The 24,357-nt window shown below is 39.8% G+C and overlaps 1 protein-coding gene across 2 annotated transcripts; it reads left to right on the top strand.

Moving 5' to 3' along the window:
- The first annotated feature begins 22 nt into the window (after positions 1-22).
- PECR (peroxisomal trans-2-enoyl-CoA reductase) lies at positions 23-22,483 on the top strand. 2 transcript variants are annotated; one of them, XM_006082491.3, is made up of 8 exons: positions 25-222; positions 5,192-5,325; positions 5,648-5,813; positions 8,608-8,689; positions 9,143-9,239; positions 11,043-11,153; positions 19,186-19,297; positions 21,957-22,483. In XM_006082491.3, the coding sequence occupies exons 1-8, from the start codon at positions 105-107 to the stop codon at positions 22,040-22,042; spliced, it is 906 nt and encodes a 301-aa protein (XP_006082553.1). In that variant the 5' UTR covers positions 25-104; the 3' UTR covers positions 22,043-22,483. The 2 variants fall into 2 exon arrangements, with proteins under 2 accessions (XP_014317952.1, XP_006082553.1); XM_014462466.2 differs by lacking the exon at positions 19,186-19,297 and having other exon boundaries at positions 23-222.
- The last annotated feature ends 1,874 nt before the right edge of the window (positions 22,484-24,357 follow it).

Genomic DNA, 24,357 nt, shown 5'->3' with positions numbered 1-24,357 from the left:
GCGGTCACGTGGGCTCTTAGCCCTGCCCACGTCCAAGGTCCAGGGGACTCATCAACCCGAATTGGCTTTCCCTGGAAGCGCTCAGACGCTCCGCAGTCTAGGGGATGTGGGCTCCGGGCAAGAGCTGCCTGGCGGCCGGCTTGCTGCAGAATCAAGTGGCTATCGTCACCGGCGGGGGCACGGGCATCGGAAAGGCCATCGCGACCGAGCTGCTGAAGTTGGGTACGTAAGTAGGCCCCGGGGTCGGGACCCGGAGCACGGAGTCCGTGGAGACGCCGGCTGACATGGCTGGCATACCCTGGGGCCGGGGGCCAGGGAGCGCTAGGCCCGGTTGCGTAATTGAAACCGCTCTGGGCCCCAAGTAGGGAATAAGGAGACCTGCTATGGAATTAGTCATGGAAAACGAATCCTTCTCTCTATAGACTGCCTCATGAGGGGTTAGGACACAGGGGGACTTCATTTAACTTGAAAAGTTTGCAACATTGAGAGGCTCCCATCAAATGAGCTTTCATAACATTTACTGTAATGAAAGGGGGACTTCGTTGGTTTTTATTTTATTTTATTATTTAATTTTGCTAATCCTCACTCAAGGAAATTTTTCGCCCTTGGAAATGTTAGGAAGAGTGGAAGGGAGAGGGAGAGACAGAGAAACATCGAGGTGAGAGAGACAAATTGAGTGTCTGCCTCCTGCCAGGGCTCCAACCAGGGCTGGGGATGGAGCCTGCAATGGAGGTAGGTGCCCTTGACTGGGATAGACCCTGGGATCCTTCAGTCCACTGGCGGAATTCACTGAGCCAGACTGGCTAGGGTTGAAGGGAGGCTTTGTCAGCACATGAACAAGGAAGGAAGGGAAGCCACGAAGGAGAAAATTGATAAATTTATCCACATGAAAAGGTAAATCGTCATTGAAAAACAATGTAAGGGAATATTAAAGGCACATGAAGAAAAATGTTTACAATATACAACAAATGTATGATAGAAAGAGCTCTCACAAATACATAAGGAGAAGATCGAACACACTGCTAGAAAAACTGGCTAATGATATGGACCAGGTGAACCAAATGGAGGCAGGATAGGGGGAAGCCACCACACAGGGGCACAGGGGCTGTGGTGCAGCCGGGGGCACACTGACCCACCCAGGCAAAGCTCCATGAAGCCACGGGTGCAACCCAGTCACAAACCACATGAAATTATATCTTCATAAAATTATCCTTAAAAGAAACTTCAAGTGTTCCTTGTGAAGAAAGAGAGTCTGGAGTTTTCTGGAATAAAAGAAACTCAGAACGGAGTCAGTATTTCCCTGGCCAGTAGAATGGGGAAACTGAGACAGATAGCTGAACAAACCGGCTGAGCAATTCACAGCCAGATACGGAAAGTCACCTCCTTAGAGATAACATCTAGGCCTCAGTTGTATTGCAGCTCCAGGCCCAGAAAAGCAGCAAAATCAGGTGGGCAATGCCAAGACCAGGAGCAATGACTGAGGACCCCCTGCCCTGGCACTGACCAATCAGTAGAGACCATGACCCTAAAAGAACACACCTGGAAAACTGATGAATATTCTGCTGAAACCCTCCCCTGAGGCCTCCCCTATGACTCTGGCCAGAAAGAGAGAGAAAAGCCTCAAGACAACCCTAGCTGGTTTGGCTCAGTGGATAGAGCACATGGGCCCTGGTCGGGGTGCATGCAGGAGGCAACCAATTGATGTGTTTCTCTCACATTGATGTTTCTCTAGCTCTGTCTCTTTACCTCCCTTCCATTCTCTCTAAAAATCAATGGAAAAATATTCTCAGGTGAGGATTAATTTAAAAAAAAAATGCTCAAGACAAAGGACCCAGGGTGAGCTCTCCCTCAGAGGAGCATGTCCATGCCATTTCCTTCCTTCTCCTCTTCCCCCATTTAAACTCTAAGTGACCCCAGGAGACTTGCAACCAGGGGACAATGGACAGTGGCAACATGTCCCAGGCTAACCCTCTGAACTTGTCTCCAAGGCCCCCTTTTCTCCTCCTTGCCACTGAGCTAAGGCAGCCCAGTCTGGGCTCTCCTGCTGCTGCTTCGATCCTAAATCCTTCATTGTTTCACTGTTTCCAGCTTTAATAAACCTACCCTCATAGTCACTTGGACTCATATTGTGAAATCTTTCCTCCACGAAGTCAAGAACCCACACACTACCAGCCCTGCCTGGGCAGACCCGCTCAGGACCAGGTCCTAGTCCAGCCATGAAGAACTTTAAATAGGCAATAAGTACATGAGCAATAATCAATTTTATTGGTAATAAAATGCAAAATAAGATCACATTGCTATTCTAAAAAAATTTTTAAACATTGAAGAAAAGAAAATGATGGAGTGAAAAGGCTGGCAAGAATGTAAATTATTAGAAACTTCCTAAAGGACAATTTGAAAAAAAGAATCCAGAAGCTTTAACAATATCCATGCTGTATGACCTGGTAACTTCTCTCTTAGGGATTTACCTTAAGAAAATTATCAGAGACAAGCACAGATTTATGTACAAAGAAGTAGTGGTGAGTAGGGAAACATTGGTAATCTAAATATTTATTATAAGAGAAATAGGTAAATCAAAAACAATGAAATTCTATGTTGCTATTTAAACATCTTGCTATTGAAGACTTTATGTAGAGAAATGCATACCTTCTAATTGAAAAAAATGGCAGGATTCTAAACAAAATATAACATTTTGATTTGTTAATGAAAAATACAGTATATATGCCAAAAAAGACTGGAAGTTTACAGCATTGTTAACAGCAACTATTTTTTCTGGAAATAATTTGAATTATAGGGGATTAAAATGTCATCATTTTTTTTTTAATCCTTGCCCAAGGATATGCTTATTGATTTTTTTTTGGGGGGGGGGGGAGGGAGAGAGAGAAAGAGAGAGAAAAAGAGAAAAGCATCAATGTGGAAAACATTTGATTCCTAGTCAGGGAGTGTATGGGAGGCAACCAATGGATATTTCTCTGACATTGATATTTCTCTCTCTCTCTCTCTCTCTCTCTCTCTCTCTCTCCCCACTCTCATCAATAAGGATGTCCTCTGGTGAGGATTAAAAAAACACACGTAAGAGTTGGAATACAAAAAGCAGGAGATGAAACTAACAAGTGGCTCAAATGTTCAATTATTGAAATCAGCCAAGAACTCTAATACAGAGGAGCCTGAGTGAGGGGAGGTGACCTGTGGCTGATACTGTATTTATTTGAGGTAGCCTTCTTTGAATTGGATGCCTTGACAATCTTAAATTAGGCATTTACATTACAAAACAAAGAAACAAGCAAAAGCCCGTGGGGTTTACACCAAGGCTATTACTAACACCAGGGAATTTAGCGTCAGCCCAAGTAGGAAAGCAAATGCCTAATGTAGAAATAACTCCTTATCTACAAGTTAGTTCTGTATCTTATATCTAAACAAGTTTATCAAGCTTTCTGGATTTCTCTAGCTACTCATAAACAAACAAAAAATGTTTATTCAAATTATTTAGTGTAGGATTTGGAGAAGAATTATATCTAATACATTTCTAGTTTATTATAAGGTAATATAAGTACACTGTAATAAATTCAAGTAGTATTGAAGTATAGAAAAGAAGAAAATCAGTTTTCCCATTTTGCTCTTATTCTAAATCTCCTTCTTGGAGATTTTCTATGAGTCCACCCAAATGCCCACATATACACACACGTGTATATTATGTTACTTTCAAAACTGGGACCACAGTATTTCTACTTCTCTGTAACTGTTTTCATTCCAGGCTAGTACATAACGGTAGTATCTCATTCTTTTCAAAGTTATGTCATATTCCATAGAATGGGTGTTCAATAATTTATTTAACCATTCCTTTAATGGAAATTTGGATTTCTAGTGTTTTGCCCAGCATTGCATTTTTTTTCTTCTTGTAATACCTTTGCACACTAGTTCAAGTTTTGATACCAAACTCAGGTTTGGCTGCCTGCTGCTTGAAAGCCAATACTCTAGAGACAGGCGCTGATGGAAGGAAAGCAGGTTTATTCAAGAGCCAGCACCTTGAAGAGGTGGGGAACTCTCATCACAAAGCCCATCTTAGCATCTCGGTGCAGGCAGAGGTTTTTATGGACAGGGAAGGGGAAGGCAGAACAAAGGTGACCAGAGGGGTTGTGGGGTCTCTTTGAAGGTGTTATGTGCCAGTTGGCACAGTCTGCTCCAATAATGATTTCGGAGCCAGTCAAATGATCATCTGGAAGGTAAACAAATCTGGAGCCAAAATGCCGGAAGCCTGGATTTAGCTTCCTTTGAGGTTGAATCCTTTAAGCAAACAGGCAGTTTATAAGTGGCCACCTGTGAATTTACAAGTCATCATTTAAAGAAACAATGTTAAAAGAATGGTGGGGTGGGTTACGGTTTGTGTGTAGTGACAAGTTCTATCAGTTAAAGTAAATAGTCTTTTAAAGTTGTGTTTCAGTAGAACTCTATTTGTATTGCATAACTTTGCTGAAGCATTCAGGGCTCAGGTAATAGTATTAATTTAGAAAATGTTTGACTTGATAATTTATGTGAAAAATCCTACTTATATTTTCACTGTATGTCTTTTTTTGTTGTTTTTTTTGTTGTTGTTAATCCTCACTCGAGGATATTTTTCCATTGATTTTTAGGGAGAGTGGAAGAAAGAGAGAAAGATAGAAACATCAATGTAAGAGAAACACATCGATTGGTTGCCTCCTGCACAAGGCCCCTACTAAGGCCCGGGCCAGGGAGGAGCCTGCAACCCAGGTACGTGCCCTCGACCAGAATTGAACCCACGACCCTTTGGTATGCAGGCCAACACTCTATCCACTGGGCCAAACCAGCTAGGGCTCACTGTATGTCTTTTTTGAGGCCTTGGACAAAGTCAGGCATTAATCACTTTAGTATCCTGAGTTATTGTTGTTTTGTTGTTGCTGTGTGTTTTTTTTGTTTTTTTGTTTGTTTTAAAGATGCTCAGTTTCTTAGTATGGAAGAGTTACAGATGTGTTTGTTTTTTCATCCTCACTTAAGGATGTGTTCATTGATTTGATAGTAATCCAGTTCCTATTACTCCATCTTGACCAGAAGCAGAAGTCCCAATTCACCGTTTTTACGGGAACACATGAAATGTTTGGTAAACATTATCATTTTTGGGATTTTGCCAACCAATGAAAGCATATTTACTTGTCCTTTGGTTGTTTTTCCTCAGGTTGTAATGTGGTCATTTCGTCTCGTAAGTTTGATGTATTAAAATCTACTGCAGACGAACTGAAGACCACCCTGCCTCTCACCAACCAGTCTCAAGTCACTCCCATAAAGTGCAACATCCGCAAGGAAGAGGAGGTACTGCAACTATGTCCATGTCATTTATTCATTTTCAATCTATAGCAGTGGTTCCTAAACTTGACTGTGCTTCAGGTTTTCTTATGTTACCTGCCTCAGATGAGGTTCAGGAGAAGCAGAGCGTGTGAAGGAGGTTCTTTGCTAATGATCTATTGAGTAAGTTGCCTCAGGAGAAGGAGAGAGGAAGGGCAGAAAAATTATACATGTAGCTTTATGATCTGTGGACATTGTGGTGAGAGATTGTAAACTCTCCTGGAGCAAACCATCCATCCAAGTAGCAAATTAGGTCATTAACCGGTTTACTTTTAATGTTTTTCTTTAGGTAAATAATTTGGTCAAATCCACCTTAGATATTTATGGTAAGATCAATTTCTTGGTAAACAATGGAGGAGGCCAGTTCACGTCTCCTGCTGACCACATCAGTGCAAAGGGATGGCACGCGGTGATTGAAACCAACCTGACGGGAACCTTCTATATGTGCAAAGCAGGCAAGTGTGATCATTAACCCCAAAATTCAAGGTGTCTTTGTTTAATATCATAGAGAATACTGAAAGAGAAGCTGTTAGGGGCTCAGAAAGCTCCAGTTATCAACATTTACTGCCCTGATTTGCTCACAGGATTGTAAATTGCTACATTTCTCGCTAGTAATTTGGCAGTATTTATAAAATATGGAAATCTTTTGATCTTTCTTATAATTTTATTTTTAGGAATTTACCATGAGAAAATTATTAAGGATCTGTACAAAGAGATAACTAAAAGTTGTTTATAAAATTAAAGAAAACTCTCACACTTACTTTGTTTTTAAGAAATAAATCTGTTATAAGGACCTGTTAATTCAGTAAGGTCCTTGGGGAGAATACCAGACAGAGTCCACATTCTTTAGACTAACAATTAATTAGCACAGCATTGTCTTTGGATTACAGGTTATGTTTCAATCATTAAAATGTCCGTACTACCCAAGCAATCTGTAGATTTAATGTAATTTCTATCAAAATACCAATGGCATATTTCACAGAACTATAATCTAAAATTTATATGAACCCACAAAAGATCCCTAATGGACACAGTGATCTTGAGAAAAAGAGAGCAAAGTTGGAGGTTTTACACTGCCTGATATCAAACTATACTATAAGTCTATAGTAATCAAAACAGCATGGTACTAGTATAAAAAGAGACACATAGATCAATGGAACAGAATAGAGAGACCATAAATAAACCCATACCTATATGGATAGTTAGTATATGACAAAGGAGGCAGGAACATACAATGGGGTAAAGATAGTCTATACAATAAATTATGTTGGGAAAATTGGACAGATACAAGCAAAAAAAATGAAACTAGATCACCTTTTTACACCATATACAAGAATAAACTCTTAAGAGGATTAAACACTTGTATGTATGGCTCAAAACCATTAAACTCGTAGAATTAAACATAGGCAGTAAAATCTCTGACGTTTCTCTTAGCCATATTTTTTTCTGATATATCTTCTTGGGTAAGGGAAACAAAGAAAAAAATAAACAAGGTATATATGGAAATGCAAAGGACCCAGAATAACCAAAACAATTTTATAAAAGAAGAAATTTGGAGGACTTATAATTTCTTGATTTCAAAACACCATGGTACTGGCATAAGGGTAGATGTATAGATAAGTGGAAAAGTATTGAGAGTCCAGAAATAAAACTTTATATTTGTGGTCAATTGATTTTTGTTAAAGGTGCCAACAATTCTATGGAGAAATGATAGTCTTTTCAACAAATGGTACTGGGACAGTTCGATCTCCACATACAAAAAGACCCTTGCCTCATACTATAAATAAAAGTTAACTAATAGTCCAAAATGGATCATGGAAAAAGTAAAATTATGAAACTTTTAGAAGTAAACAAAGTAGAAAATCTTTCTGACCTTAGATTAGACAAAGAGTCCTAGGAACCACCACCAAAATACCCATATATCCATAAAATATAAAATTGATAAACTAGACTTGAAATTAAAAATGTTTATGCTTCAAAAGACACCATTAAGAATGTGAAAAGATAAGCCAAAGACTGGGAGAAAATTTTCCAAATCACATATCTGATAAAAAAACTTGTATCCAGAATATATGAAGAACTTTTATAATTCAGTAATAAGAAAGCACCCTAATTAAAAAGTGGAAAAAAAGATTGGAGTAGATATTTCACCAAAAAATACATGAAAAGCTAATAAGCGCATTAGAAGATTCTCAGCACCATTGGTCACTAAGGAAATGGAAATCAAAACCTCAGTGAGATACCACCTCATTTCCATTAGAAAGGCTGTAATCAACAAGTCAGACAGTAACAGTGTGGAGGAACTGGAGTCCTCATGCATTTCTGGTAGGAATATAAAATAGTGGAGACACTGAAAAAGTTTGGCAGTTCCCTAAAAAGCTAAGCATAGAGTTACCATATGAATGCGATTTTACCCTTAACCTGAGAGGAACAAAAGCATGTGTCTACATAAAGATGTGTTCATAATCACCCCAAAGTGGAAACAATTCACATGTTCATCAACTGGTGAATGGATAAATAAAATATGGCGTATCCATACAATGGATACTATTCAACAATAAAAAGGAACTATTGATATGTGTTACAACATGGATGAACCTCACAAACATTATTCTAAGAAGCCAGACATAAAAGACCACATATTGTGTGATTCCATTGATGTGAAATATTCAGAAGAGTCAAATCTACAGAAACAGAAAATGAATGAGTATTTGCCTGGGGATGGATTTGGCTGCAAATGGGCACAGAGGAACTTTTTGTTTTGGAGTGATGGAAATGTTCTAAAACGGTATTGTGTTGGTAGTTGCACAACTCTGCATATATTTTTTAAGCATTTATTGATTTTTAGAGAGAGAGGAAGAGAGAGGGAGAGAGAAAGAGGAACATCAATGTAAGAGTGGGACATTGATGGGCTGCTTCCTGCACACTCCCTACCAGGGATTGAGCCCGCAACCCGGGCATGTGCCTTGACCACTGTGGAACCAGCAACCGTTTGGTGCACAGGACAATACTCCAACCAACTGAGCCACACTGGCCAGGGCAACTCTGTATATTTTTTAAAAATTATTAAGTTGTACCCATAAAGTAGATGAATTTTATGATGTGTAAATTGTACCTCAGCCAGGCTTAAAAAAAAAGAAATATAAATATGAATTTAAAACATACCACAAAAGCAGCATGCTGGAACAGGGAACCAGAGAAGGGTCAGCACACTGTTTAATATGACTGTCATCTGTCTATTTCCTTCAGTTTACAGCTCTTGGATGAGAGAGCATGGAGGATCCATTGTCAATATCACTATGCTTACTAAAAATGGATTTCCGGGATTTGCGTAAGCATTTATATATATTTTTTCCTATGTGTCAAAGGTTCAGAAATAGCCAAAGTAAAATAAACAAAAAAATTACGAAATCGTAATCATTAAAAAATTTACTGTGCACACACCGAAAAGACCTATAACAACCACACTTGTAACCCTGAAATTACCAATTTGTATTTCTTCATAATAAAAAAGTTTTCAATATTCCTCTTAAGTCCGTGTGAATTGGGGGAATCGTATGTGGGCCTACACAATGAGATTTGTTTGCCAATCAGACAGCTGTGGTTTGGCTCTAATAGGGGAGGACCCAATTCTTTCCCATTGTTCAGACAGACTCAAACACAGTTTCATGACAAGAATGTTCTTGTGGGGTTCTGACAGGCCATTGACACACCTGTCAGTTCAGTTAATGAGAGAAATATTCAACAAAAGCTAATTGTAGTGTTTATATTTTGTCTTTTAAAGGCATAGTGCAGCTGCCAGAGATGGTGTTTACAGCCTCACCAGAACCTTGGCTTTGGAATGGGCCAGCAGTGGAATAAGGATCAACTGTGTTGCCCCTGTAGGTAAATGTTCTATATGAACTAATTGTGCTCTTCTGATTCCATTTATGTTGTTAATAGAGGTATTTGTCACTGTATGTGTACTAGAAAAGATTGGCTTTTGAAAATGGATGTGTATATTCTTTGATTTACCAGTATTCTTTGATTAGATTGTTAAGGTTAAATCAAGCCAATGATTCTCAATCCTGACTGTATATTAGAATGTTTAAAAAATAGTGGAATTATCTGTGGAATGTTTAAGAAATAGTGATATATAAGCTTGGCTCCAAACTGTGGAATCCAAGCATTAGTATTTTTAAGAAACCTCCCAAGAAACTCAAATACACTGTGAAGGTTGAAAAATCGCTACTTTAAAGAATGAATTTTTCTGGATTGTTTTGTTATTTCTTGGTTTATTATTAATCTTTTATTAAGAGAGAGTGAGAAACTTAAAGTCAAAGTTTTAGGAAGAAACTCCCAGTTAAAGATCAACTAGAAGTAAAGAGAAAATTTCTCTGAAACTAATGTAAGTGATGGGGGGAAAATATCACAATATGTTCAACTTCAAAAACTATCATTTTTGTGCGAAGTAAGATATAGCTTAAGCCTCCTTGAGTATTACACGTTTAATGTACTGACACACTCATCCTGTAAAACTCAGCTCAAATGCACTTCTCTGTGATGTTTCCTGGTCATTGCTAAAATACAGGAATCGTTCCTCAATCTGAAACTCTGTCATATCTGTGGATATTATCTATAACTCTATCTTTAAACTACCTATAGATATTGTTATCCATTCTGCTCAGTGGGACTTAAGCATGAACTGACTTGACGTTAGTAGAAAATCTCCTATTTAACAAATTGCAGGCTCCTCGCCAGAAACTTTATTTCCCTTTAGTCCTTCAGAGCTGACCTTACCTTACTCAAATTACATGCAAATATTTATAAAATAAATTAAATATTAGTTCCATTCTTAATGCAGCTACCATGCATTACTGGCCTCCAAAAGTGCATTTCTTGAAAACCTTTAGTGGGTTGTTAGTATTATAAGCACCTTATTGAAGTCATGTTTTTCCTCTTGAGACATTTTTAGGTTTAAGGTCTAAAACTGAATACTTCTAGAAGATGTCATCCTCTTTAAACAAAAGGTTGCAAATTGTTTAATGGGAAACCAGTATATCATCCCACTACCATGCAATTTCCTCATCTTTTACACTTCCTGTTTCCTCTCCTCCCTATAATCTCTGTTGTAGTTTTGAGTCAGTAACAAATAGATTTATCCTGCATTATACAGGTTTTGAGTACTTTTCTTGGCTTTATAAATCCATGAAAGCTATATAGAAGAATTCTTAAACAATTACATTTTTTGTTTATTTTAGATTCACATGCTTTATTTGTGATTTTACTTTAGGTGAAAAATCATGATAATATTGCATTTTCTAAGTCTCGCATAACCATAGCCCAGTCTTGTACTGTAAAACAGAGAAGCCCAGTGGAAGATAAAATAGACTCCCCTGTCTCATTGTTTGTCCCAGTTAAGAGCCCACTAATCTGCTCATATAATTATGTTTTCAGAAACCAAGTCTTTTATGAAAAACATCCAGGGCTTAACTGGTTATTAAGAAAGGGGAGGTCACAAAATGAGCATTCAGATAATTCATTCGTAGTAGTCAACCACTATTAAATTTTCTCAATATTAGCAATGTTACTTTTTCTATTACACGTAAGGCACTTAATTTTTGGTATTGGTTGATAGACTGTCTTTACAATTAAAATTTAATCTTATGTACTTTATTTTGTTCTTATTTTATATCTAAACACAGGGAATCATTTATTCCCAGACTGCTTTTGACAACTATGGTGATTTGGCAAAAGACTTATTTGGAAGGTCCTATCAGAAAATTCCAGCTAAAAGACTTGGAGTTCCTGAGGAGGTAAGGTATATTTCTAACACTGATTAGAATGACTTTATTTCATACTTTGGAACTTAGTAACATTTTGGTGTTTTTTTTACGTAGTGTGGTTGGCTGATAGAGATGATAGCTCCCACTGCCACCAAACCATTTCCCTGGACTTTCTGGATCTGGGGGAATATCCTGGTTGTGCTTTTGTAACCGGACAACCAAGGGATCCGGGCTACCTGTCACTACTTGAGCCAATTAAACAGAGACAGGGTTGAGTCAGATATGAGCTTCAATAATGCTGGCTGTATGGGAGTGCGGCAGGTCATCCACAAAAATCTGCTCTAACCCCCCTCACCAGTTGGCTGGTTATGTACACACTAGGGCAGTGGTCGGCAAACTGCGGTTCTCGAGCCACATGCGGCTCTTTGGCCCCTTGAGTGTGGCTCTTCCACAAAATACCGACTTCTGTGCATGGGCCACGAAGTTTCAATTGCACTGTACGTGCACGCCCGCATGTGGTGTTTTGTGGAAGAGCCACACTCAAGGGGCCGAAGAGCCGCATGTGGCTCGCGAGCCGCAGTTTGCTGACCCGGGCAATAGGGAGAAGATAGCTATGTGTAGCTGCAAGCTCCAAGTGTAACGTGGAAAGGGGAGGGTAGAATCTGCAGTCGGCCTTCAGGAGCTCAAAGTCCGATAACAAGGTGGCTAATCTTCTATGATGTTACAAACAGCTCAGCCTGTTCCTGGGACCTGAGAATGGTCAGCGCTCCCGAGAAAAACTCCTAGAGAGGGTCAGGGTCCAGGCACAGCAACCAACAAAGCGTGTCCTGTCCTTGGTCTGTTCTCAAAATGTATTTCTTTTCTGAGTAATGGACCCATTGAGGCATCTTATCTTTTTACAGCCTTGTTTCATCCTCCAGTTTCCCAGGATCTGTAAGAAAACTACTTATCTATAGTTAATGAGGTGAATAATTATTAGACAACTGTTGCTCTATTCTTATTACATGCCCTTCCCCACTATCACTTTGAATGCTCACAACATTCTTTTTTTTTTAACTTATATTTTTATTGATTTCAGAGAGGAAGGGAGAGGGAGAGAGAGATAGAAACATCAATGATGAGAGAAAATCACTAATGGGCTGCCTCCTGCACACCCCACACTAGGGATCGAGCTTACAACCTGGGCATGTGCCCTCGTCCAGAATCAAACCTGGGACCTTTCAATCCACAGGCCGATGCTCTATCCACTGAGCCAAGTCAGCTAGGGTGCTCACAGCAGTCTTTATTCAGGAGCAAATGCAGTATGAATTAAGAAGAGCGTGTTTCATTGCACTTTTCCAGCTACGTTATTTTATCACGTGACAGGACCCTAAGCAAGTCAGACTATTATGACTATATGACATTCCATACGCAACTTTTGTAAGGTGGTCAGGTTTAAGTATGAAAAGATTAATAGCTTTCATAAATGTTAGCTATATCAGTCTTAAAATGTAATGAAAAAAAAGTTATCGTTTCCATAATAATAATAAAAATTAGAATACCTGGAGTCAACTTCGCTCTGAACAAAAAAACATTTTATTACTAAAGACCAGAATGGAGACATGTCATTTTCCTCAATGGAGAGAATCAATGTTATTGAAATCAAGTTTTTCTAAATTAATGTATAAATTCAATATATTTTTGAAATTTAACACACTGATTCTGAAGTTTGTTTAGAAAAATATTTATGCAAAAAAAGCCAAAAATGTGTTGAAAAAGAATAATGGGAGGATTTGATCTTCTTGACATCAAAACATACTCTAATGCAATACTTATTTACAACATCTGATGCTGGTACTGTAATAGATTAAAATTAGTGGAATATAATGGACTCTTGTATCAGTACCATGTATCTATGGGAGTTTTTAGGATAAAAGCAGCTTTTCAGATTTATGGGGAAAAAATAGATCATTCAGCAAAAGTTTTGCAGCAATGCGCTATTCATTTAGAAAAAAATTAGACCACCTCTCTCACACCATATATATGCAAAATAATTTTTCGATATATTGAGGTGCTAAATATAAAAGCAAAATCATAACGTTCTTAAAGAAAATGTGTTTTAATTCTTAGAACTACCTTTCATTATCAGTTTGATGTATAATTTCCAGAAATTTACTGTGCACACACAAAAAGATCCGCATTTATAGACTTTTTTTTTTTAAACAAAAAGGGATCCTACTCTGTTCTTTTCTTCAATTTGCTTTCAGTCCGCAGGTCGACACTCAGCCACTGAGTCACGCTGACTGGGCAGCAGTACTATTTTTAATGAAAAATAGCTACATATTCAAAAACAAAAGAAAACATACAAATATCTTTAATGTATGGCTTACTAGAGTACAGCTGGACTTTCATATCTGTCTCTGCATCCAATCTGTTGCAATACATTGTTTTGGTTAAAGCATATGGAGATAATCTGGCTTCTTACACATGGGCAGTTGGAAACAGAGGCACATTTATTAATATTAGCATTTTCAGATAATTGTGAATATTCTTTATTCAAAAAGTGGAAGTTTTTAATTTATTATTTTTTTAATTAAAAAATGTTTTTATTGCTTTCGGAGAGGAAGGGAGAGGAGAAATAGAAACAGTGATTGACCACCTCCTGAACTCCCCCTACTGGAGATCAAGCCCACAACCTGTGTATGTGCCCTGACTGGGAATCACACGATGACCTTCTGGTTCATGGGTCGATGCTCAACCACTGAGCCATACCGCCCTGGCAAAAAGTGTCAGTTTTTAAAGATTAGTTGCAGTGTGGAACCTGGAACCATGTCAGTGAACTTTTTGTGCTCTGTTACATTAAAATCTATTGATCTTTCTTGCAGTTAGGCTGGGTCTCTGGCCCACAGATGATTTTGTAACATCAGGCATTGATCTTTTGGAAAATCTTGGCTCCCTGAGTTATGCATATTTTCTGAATGTTGACACACAATTCTAAGTGTTGACGTACAATAACAAAATTCTAATTTTCACCTGAAAGCTCAAATCTTACCATGGATAACAGATACTGTCAGTCATTTCCCTTTGAAGTGACAGTCTCTCTGTGTTCATTTTTGAAAAATGTCTGCCCAGTATCCAAGATCAGTGACTGCATTTTGCTCTTTCAAATAAAAAAAGGTGTTTCTTGGAAAATGTGACTCCTTCAGCTCGCAACTCAACTGCACATTCTTTTCCTTGAGGCAACCATTATACTCCTATATGCAGCAGAGCTTAATGTGTAATTCCTCTTTCATCATGCAGGATATCAAAAAGGTGTAGGCTCAGTGGTCGAGATTAATAATTTTTCCTGCTTCACCAAGGACATTCTAACGTGAAACAGGCTGCCCCCCACCCCCAAAAAGTACTTGCCGGTGAAGGATATAATGACTACTGGTATAAGGATCACTAGGTCAGTTTTGTGTTCCTGCCATGACTCATGCTGAGGCTCCAGCAGTCTTTCCCACCATTGCTTTGGCACCATTAGCACAAATGTCAACAAAGTGAAAAATGCAAATAAGGACTTAGTATTATTTTGAAAGTAGTTTTGACCTTGCCAATCCCCTTAGATACACCCAGGGTTTTGCTGATCATGCTTTAACTAACAATGTACCAGGTGCACCGGTTAATAATGTGGATTTCTTTCAATAGATGGAGTTACACATATGTTGATATATGTGCGATTTGATATGTATGCTATTTTGTTGTATTGACAACAAGCTTCAAAACTTCATATGTCAAATTTTCTGAAGGTGTTAACATCATAGATATTTTTACCCTTAAAAATGTCAAATTTTGTGCCAAAAAAGAGCATTTGCGGGAAGTTTTAATTCATTATTTTGAAGAAAAATGCCGCTGAAAGTTATCGTATACTTCGGGAAGCTTATGGTGAACATGCTCCATCTCAAGATACTTGTGAACGCTGGTTTAAACGCTTTAAAAGTGATGATTTCTATGTGAAAAACAAAGAATGTCCAAGTTAATTTGAACCATGCTTTGATCATAAAACGACCAGAATGGGCCAGAAGATACAGCAAAGTAATTTTGCTTCATGATAACGCACCATCACACACTTCTAAACCAGTTAAAGACACGTTAAAAGATCTTGCCTGGGAAGTATTAACCCACCCGCTGTATTCACTGGACCTTGCTCCTTCAGATTATCACTTGTTCCGATTGATGGCACATGCACTTTCCGAGCAGCACTTCAAAACATACGAAGAAGTGGAAAATTGGGTCTCTGAATGGTTTGCCTCAAAACAAGAAAAGTTCTATTGAGATAGTATCCACATATTACCTGAAAGATGGGGGAAATGTGTAGCTAGCGATGGACATTACTTTGACTAAAGCACTTTTGATGTTTCTCTTGAAATTATCGGGTTTTCTTTTATTACAAAATCTGCATTATTAACCGGTACACCTGGTAGATCAGGCATGTTAAACTCGTGGCCTGCGGGCCACATGCCTCGTTTATTTGTTCCGTGTTAGCCTTTGAGTTTGACATGCTCGATGTAGATGTTACCTTCAAAAGGTTTGGTTGTGAAGGGAAGCAGATATGATGGTAGCTATTGTGAGATGCTTCAGAATAAGGTGAGACTTTTGGTTTCTGCTTGATTGTGTCCTAGCATCCCTAGCTCATGTTTCCAAGATATTCTGTTTGCTCCAGTTAATCATCAATGTTCCATTTTGGGCGGAATTTTCATGCAAGGCCATTGGCCCAACTGCTTAACACTGAGTTGCCTTCCTTTAATTGACGGTCCCTGGGGTAGTCAGGGGGTCAGAATGTAACTATAGTTTCAAAAGGAACTGCCTTGACCTCTCCTGGTGTCTGTCAATATCTCTCAGAAAGGGAATGCAGCAATGGCAGACCTTCAATTGACTTGTGAGATCCTGCACACTCATTTTTACAAATTAAGCAACTAAGGGCCAATGGGGTTCAGTAATCAACTTAAGGCCATGTGGAGGTCATGGTACTGACATTCTAACCCAAGCTTTCCTGATGTGGTCTTTGATAAATAGAGCTGAACATAAACAGGTAACTGAGCCAAAAGAGGTGTTGGCCACATAAAGTTGATGCAAGTTGTTAGTCTCTATTAGTGTTTATTGATTGATAAAACTATGGCGAATGGCTTAGTACTTCAAATCCATCCATCAAAAGAGCCCAAATTGAGCCCTGTGTTTACTTTGACCATTAAAATGAAAGTTAAGAAGACATCATCTGAAGATATAACAATAATGCCTAGTTAATTTGGTAATTATCAGAATTTCATTAGTTCAATTTAGCTCCATGTTGAGCTCCAGGTAAAAAGTAAAGCAGGAATCATGAATCATTATATGTCTTTTACCTAGCAGATAGCTTCCATTCAATTCAGTATTATTTAATGGTGGGCAAAGACTGGATTAGGAGCTAGGTAATGCAACATACCCTCCTTTCGGGGGAAGAGAGGCATAAAGATTTCTTCATTCTGTATATATTTATTAAGTGCTTATTTTATGCAAAACACTGTCAAAGGTCATAGTTATATGTGTGAGAGGGTTGTTCTTTGGCTGGATTTAGAAAGGAGCTTATTGAAGAGAGTCTTCCTAACTGGCTGACTTTTAGAATTGAGGAGCTTTCATTGGTTGGTTGACTAACAAAACATGTTCCCAAGGCAAGTTGTCATTGGTTGATTAAACAGGGTAAACCGAGTCTGGTGGTTAACGTTACCATGGCTCAGATCTCTCTACCCTCTCCCAATAATGTGGGAACTTATAAATTATTGATTCTAAAATAAATATAGCTCGGCTGGTGTGCTTCAGTTGTTGAGCATCGATCCAGGAACCAAGAGGTCACAGTTTGATTCCTGGTCAGGGCACATGCCTGGTTTGCAGGCTCGATCCCCAGTAGGGGGTGTGCAGGAAGCAGCTGAACAATGAGACTCATCAATGTTCTTTCTCATCAATGTTTCTAGCTCTCTATCCCTTTCTTTTCCTCTGTCTCTCTCTCAAAAAATCAATAAAATAAATATAAAAACAGAAATAACAATAGTCACATATGTAATCTTAAGCTTCCTAGTAGCCACATTAAAAAAAGGTAAAAAGAAGTGAACTTAGATTTGACAATATATTTTATTTAACCCAATATATTTAAAACATCATTTCAACATATAATTAATATAAAAGTGATTAATGAGTGCCAGGGTCCAGCCCCAGCGGGCCAGAGGTTCCCAAAGGTGTGGACGGAGTCGGCGAAGAATGAAGGACACGGAAACAGCGTTCAGATGATCAGCATAGCTCTCTTTAGTCTCCGTGGATCTTCCCTGTGCCTGGCTGAGGCCACAGAAAAAGATACAGAGGCAAACTGAGCCTTTATTTTATAGTCAGAGGTAAACAAGGTAGTGGTTACCATAATTACACTGTTCTTGTGAGTTACACTTGTTTTTGTTCTTGTGAATTTCACTTGTTTTGGCCACTCCTGCACCTCCCTCAGCCCATTAGCTTCCCAGATAAGATCTAGGGAGCATTATAAGGTCAAGCCTAATTATGCTAAGAGGACTGTGCCCTCTAAGCTGGGACTTGTGACTTTGCCAGCAGGTCAGAGGCTTAACCCTATAGCTGCTCCCCACAAATGAGGTCTTTTACATTCTTCTTTTCATATCAAGTCTTCAAAATCTCATGTGTATTTTACACTTACAGCACATCTCAATTCAGACTAGCCATGTGGAAAGTGCTTTGGTAGTGTCATATGGCTAGTGGCCTCCGTTTTAGACAGTTCAGTTCTATAGTAGCTGCTGGGGACACAAGGATGGAGAAAAAGCTATGCCTGCCCTCCAGGATCTCAGAGTCTCAACTCACCATAACCACATGGCTACAGTGCTAAGTACAGGACCAGGACTAGAGTGAGGCAAGCAAGCTGTGGACACAAAATTTAAGAACATGCTCACCCTCAGGATTGTGCAAGTATAGGGTCTGCTCCAAGAGTAAGCATCTCCTTAAATGCTGCACCCTAAACTCCTCATTAGCCTCACCCAAATTCCAGCCCTGCTTGGGAGCCGGATAAAATGGTAGATTCTGGGCCCCCAACCCCAGAGCTGACATTGCAGAAGCTCTCACGTAGGGTCTAGACCAGGGGTGGGCAAACTTTTTGACTCGAGGGCCACAATGGGTTCTTAAACTGGACCGGAGGGCTGGAACAAAAGCATGGATGGAGTGTTTGTGTGAACTAATATAAATTCAAAGTAAACATCATTACATAAAAGGGTACGGTCTTTTTTTTTTTTTTAGTTTTATTCATTTCAAACGGGCCGGATCCGGCCCATGGGCCGTAGTTTCCCCACAGCTGGTCTAGACTCTAGGATCTGGAGTTTCAATAAGCATCCCTAAGCATTCCAGTGCAAGTGCTGAGGATCACCCTTTGAGGAACTCGGCCTCTGCCAACAGCCTCCCATGAGAGTTCCTTTACATCCAGTGGAGTGATTTCTTTCTTTCTCTCTGGTTTTTGGAATAGATGTTGCTGAACTCATCAGTGATCGAGCTGAATTTTTAGGGGAGGCTCTGGGATTCTGATGTCCCTCTTGCAGAAAGCTCCTGTAGTCTGGCCCTCGAGTCAAAAAGTTTGCCCACCCCTGGACTAAACCGACAGGCATGCCATCTCATTTTCCACAGGCACATTGACCATTTCAGGGACACAGATATAAAAGGCACATGGCTGCGATGAGAAGTATGGTTGTGGTGGGCAATGAAAGGTGTAGAAGGAGCTGAGTTGTTTGAAATGGAAAAGAGCCCAAATTGAGCCCGTGTTTACTTTGACTTCTCCACGTTGTGTAGCTTATTGGATGCCATCAAAGGCTCTGTCCTGTCTGGCTGTCTTCACCGTAATCTCTTACCTGTTCATGATGCTCAAATAAAAAGAGGCCGCTGTCTATGTACTGCCAGCTTATGGTGCACATATACCTTGGAATTCATGTGGTAGTCGTGTGCTCTGAGATGTGTTTACTCAGGATTGGGAAGCAGGCAAAGAGGAGATTCATCAGCTTTTCTGTGAGCATGTGTATGTTTCCATTTCCAGATTTCCCCCTTGGTATGCTTTCTGCTATCTCCAGCAGCTTCCTTCATCACCGGACAGTTGGTGGATGTAGATGGGGGCCAGTCTCTGTATAATCACATGTTTTATGTACCAGGTGAGCAGTCAAGCAATGAGTGTTCATATTTTCAAAATGTCTTAAGTAGTTACTCAAGAGATGAGAGTTTTCTCTTTAGCACATCAAAATGTGCAACTTGTTTATATTCATGATATGATTTTTAAAGGAAATATTCCTCATCACAAAAATATCTATATGTATTTATTTATAGAACTTAGCTTTATATATATTTTAAAAGGTGTTTTTTTTTGGTGTGTGTGTGAGTTGGTAGTATTTGAATCTTGAAAAATATTCTCAATATGAGTATATATGTTTAAGAAAGAGATAGAAAAAAGGCAAGAAGTTGCCATATTATTTTTTTAGATCGAATTCCTCTTAATTCCTCCAGTAAGTGGCTTGTATATCTGAGCAGAAGAATCAGACATGTTAGGTGGAGAGGGGTTATGATGTTTTACACTATCTTTGGGATATATATTAAATGAAACCATATGAATTTACTGTATTCATTTTTGATGTATAAAACTAGATATTACACACAAATGTGTGTGTGTGTGTGAGTGTGTGTGTGTGTGTGTGTGTGTGTGTGTGTGTGTCTGTGTCTCATGACTAGACCAGAGAACTTTGGGATTGAAAAGGTCCTAAAAAAATCAGTCCAATATCCTAATTTTGCAAATGATAAAACAAATTTATAGAAATTAAAAGGCATATTCAAGCTAATCACTCCCAAAATATAGAAAAAGATATAAAATTCAAATGTATTCAAACTGTTGCTCAAGATAGTTGACTAAGTGGCTACTAGCAAACTAAAATGTGGTTGATGTAATGCATTTGTCTTTGAGTTTCATATCAGGGACCCAGGTTCAACCTACTTTTTCATGTGCTAACAGTCTGATCAAGGGTAAAGACCTTTGCATTGGTAAATGATTAGTATGGGACTGTAATATTACTTACTATTTTCCCTTCCCAGATATATTTCTTTACAAATAGCATCAATGGAAATGGACTTTGGTTTTAAGGGTCTCAGTTATGAACACAGAAATGCCTACATGGCTATGTGGTATTGTTTTCTGATAGTATTTAACGTAGCAAGAGTGGAAGAGAATCTTTCCACTTCCCTCACCAGAGTTGAGTCAGTAGTATTTGTTAAGGTGAGTTGCACTGTTTTTCCTTTTTAAAGGGAAAGAACTCCAGGTGGCTGCTTCTCCAGGCCTCCAGTGTCATGATTTTCTTTTGTAATTCTAACACTTTTTTATCATTACAAAAACATTTTTTAGGGTTTTAGTATTTTTTATTGATTTCAGGCAGGAAGGGAGAGGGAGAGGGAGAGAGACACAGAAACATCAATGATGAGAGAGAATCACTGATCAGCTGTATCCTGCATGCCCCCTATGGGGACTGAGCCTGAAACCCCGGGCATGTGCCCTGACTGGGAATCGAACTGTGACCTCCTGGTTCATAGGTCCACGCTCAACCACTGAGCCACACGGGCTGAGCCATTCTTTTAAGGTGTTTAAGGAAAGCAGTCACATCTATGTTTAAAGAATATACTCCCCCAAAATTATGAGTAGGAATACTTAGCCTCTCCTTGTAGTGTTTTCTTTAAGGTTGCCAGCCCTGGTAAGAATGTCTGTGATGGAAACCTGGCTATACCCTTATTAGCTGTATGACCTGGGAAAAATTAATTTCTGTAAACCTCCACTTTCATTTCCATCAGGTGGGTTCACTTATAGTATTAATTTTGTAAGCTGTTGGGAGGATCAAGTTAGATAATGTACATTTAAAGCCCTGGGTCAGATAGGATGCTTTCAGGTGCAACTCAAGCTGGCTTGAGCCATAAAAGAATTTGTTGCCTTGAGTAACTGAGAAGCAGGTAAGACGTGACTCAGCAGCTCAGTGATCTCACCAAGGGCATTTTTTTTTCCTTACTTATGTTTTTGCTTCTATGATATTGGCTTTAAGACTAACTCTCCTGGTTGCAGGATGGCTGCCTGCTGCTCTTATAGCTTCATGCTTCTTTTTTCACATTCATCTGGACAGAGAGAGAGTGGGGAAGGGAATGACTTTCTTTCAACATTTCTAACAAAATTCTGAGATCTACTCTGCTTTGGACCAGTTTATGCAAATGACCATCCCCAATGAATAACGACGGTCAAGGGAATGGAGTGCATTGGTTGACTTAGATCAGTCAGTCATCAGTCAGTGGTCTAAGTGTGGTCACTTCCGCAGAACCTGATGGAATTGTAAGTGTAAACAGGCTATTGGAAAGAGGAGATGAGGGACTGGGTGCTGGGGAGGCAACTAGCTGTGCCTGGTACAAAGTAAGCACGTTGTTTTAAAATCATTATTAAGGAAGTAATATTTATTGAATGTCTACAGTATGCCAAGTGCTGTACATAGGGTGTCACATTTAATTCTCACAACTTGAAAAGATAGATGTGGTTACCCCCTTTAATAGATGGGAAAACCGAGGCTCCGAAAGAGTAATTTCTCCCAATTCCGAAAAGCTAGTAAGTGGCAGAGCTGGGACTCAAACCCAGGATTTTCTCAAAACCGGTGCTACTTGTCCTAATAATTTCTTTTTTCTTTCTGAGAAAAGGGGCGAACCAGGGAAAATAACAAGAGGGTTTGGTGGAAACTGGGAGGACTAATAAGGTTAATAGATTTGCAAGTGACATGAGGTTTTCCACTTACTTAACAGATCATGACAACTGGCCGGAGGGAACAGGGGACCTTTCTGTTGTCAAAAGGATGAAAGAGTCTTTAAAGCTTAAAGCCAATCTCTAAACTAAAGAAAGAAGGAGGTGTCTTTTGTCCCAAAATGCCTTAACATCTTAAGAATGCATTTTTGCACTTTATAGGAGCATGTAATTTGTATAGAAAAATCACTTTGTGTTTTTTTTAATGTTTTCAATTTTGTCTATGCAAAACTATTCCTGAAATAAATGCATTTTTAAGTCCCAACTAATACCATTTAACCTGTAGTTTTTTTTTTTAAATTAAGAATGGAAATCAACATACTTTATGATTATACTTTGAATTCTAAGAAAGGTATTTGAAGAGTGGAATACTTTCTAATTAATAATAGAGATATCATGATCTCCTAAAAGGTTTACTTGTAATAAATCTAAATTGCGGCACCATTGTGATTCCAACAACTGGAGTTATATAGTGACTAATTTTACCTGGCAAACACTTTTGAACCAATAAAGCTTTATGGTAACTATCGATGTGTGGTTTGTTTTCATGAAGTCTAATTTCTATAAACCTTCTTAACGCAAAAGATTGGCTAGTGGGAAGTAAAGAGGACTTTAAAGAACATGGAAATAGCAGTTACCCGGAACAGCTACTAAGCTACTGTTACTGAGATGAAGAACCCTACTCCCCACTCCCCCCCTCCCAGCTGACATCCAAACCTTGTTGGGAGGGCCCGGGCTGGCTCACCTGATGGCTGGGCAGTCACTGTGGTGTTCTGCTGGTGGAACTTGCTGGAAACCTGCCCTCTGGAACTTGCCCAAGATAATCCACCATCTCGGGTGCCAGGGGAAACTTCACGGGAGGTGTCTCATCAGAGGCTCTGCTACACAACTACCTGAGGGAGGTGCCAGGGACGCTGCTGCTGCTGGCTGCCCTGCACCACCACCAAGGCCTGCAGACCGGAGTCTGGAGAGGAAAGCCTTGACCTCCTACAGTGTCTCTCCATCGCCATCTCCTGACAAAGCTCAGTGTCAGCTGGCAAAGGAAAAACTAAAGGGCCCAGATCCATTGTCACAGAGCTGAGAAGCAATGAACCTATAACCAGCCCACTTGGGGCCTTGGCGTCAAGCAGCCTGTCACTTTCCTTAAGGAACAGTGCCACATCAGGGCTCAGCGTTGGTCTCTACGTGGACAAGGTGCACATTTAGAGGCAGCTCCAACTGCCTAGGCTCTGCTTAAGTGGGAGCCCATGATGTTGGGCCTGTTTGCAGTTTTCCTTCACTCTTGTGCACATAGGCCAGTTCTGTGGTAGCAGCCGATGGGGGCTGGGGAGCGCCAACTGACTGAGTCATCTGGTCTCCTTGGTGTTCTGTGCCTCTTCTGGGGGCAGGCATGAATGTGTGAAACAAAAATAGCACTTTGTGCCCACTTCTCAGTGTTTTGTCCACATGCTTCTGGCCCAGGCCTCCTGTTTCCAACTTTTCTGTCCTTTTCCTTTTAGGTGCCTGGCTAAACCACATGGCCGTGGGCCATCTGTATATATTCTCACTTAGGGCTATTTTCTTTCCAGCGTGAATGCAGGTTGCACTGCCTACAGATTGCTTATTAGACAGATTTTCCCTCCACTGCCTCACAGGGCTTCCCCTGATTACGGCTGTAATGAAGTTCTGACAACTGTGAAGGAAGAATTTCAGACCAGAACACAGTCCAGGAAAGGGTCAACCAGGCAGATGGGAAGTCCTTGAGCCAGTCACCCATTGGTTGGCCCCATGGCTCACAGGAATAGGCCTGAGTTAACAACTTGGCTGTGTTCAGTTTTTGGCTGGGAGCATTCCGAGGGCAAATGCACTGGTGGATCCAAAGCTGTCAGTCACTGTGCATTTTCATGGCTGCCACATGACTCTATCCTATAACTGTTTTGGCCCCATTTACTTTTAACACTATCCAGGGACTTGGCACAAAAGAGTGTCACCTTGTGTCTGGACACAAGTGCCTACTTGAGATTCCAAGACTTAGCTGCAAAGCTTCATCTTGAACTTTTGTTTTTGCTCTTAGTGTTTCTTCCTTGTTCACAAGAGTTTCACTTCACTGAAGTAGCTGCCTGAATAAGATCAGCTAGCAGAAAGATTCAAACCCATTTTCAAAAAAGGTGTATTGGATCAAAAGCTAGTGATTATCTAGCTCTTGCCTTAAGGTAGGTATGCAGCCCTGGCTGGTTTGGCTCAGTGGATGGAGCGTCAGCCTGCGGACTGGGGGGTCCCAGGTTCGATTCCAGTCGGGGGCATGTGCCTTGGTTGCGGGCGCATCCCCAGTAGGGGTTGTGCAGGAGGCAGCTGATCGGTGTTTTTCTCTCATTGATGTTTCGGACTCTCTGTCCCTCTCCCTTCCTCTCTGTAAAAAAATCA

The sequence above is a fragment of the Myotis lucifugus genome, unplaced genomic scaffold (assembly GCF_000147115.1).
Source record: "Myotis lucifugus unplaced genomic scaffold, Myoluc2.0 scaffold_3, whole genome shotgun sequence".
Classification (NCBI taxonomy): domain Eukaryota; kingdom Metazoa; phylum Chordata; class Mammalia; order Chiroptera; family Vespertilionidae; genus Myotis; species Myotis lucifugus.
This window is presented reverse-complemented; position numbering and strand designations above follow the sequence as displayed.

Excerpts from the sequence above, each read along its gene's own strand:
- PECR (XM_006082491.3), top strand. The coding sequence starts at position 105 with ATGTGGGCTCCGGGCAAGAGCTGCCTGGCGGCCGGCTTGCTGCAGAAT. Across the intron at positions 5,814-8,607 it reads CTTCTATATGTGCAAAGCAG|TTTACAGCTCTTGGATGAGA; the intron begins GCAAGTGTGATC and ends TATTTCCTTCAG. Across the intron at positions 9,240-11,042 it reads GGATCAACTGTGTTGCCCCT|GGAATCATTTATTCCCAGAC; the intron begins GTAGGTAAATGT and ends ATCTAAACACAG.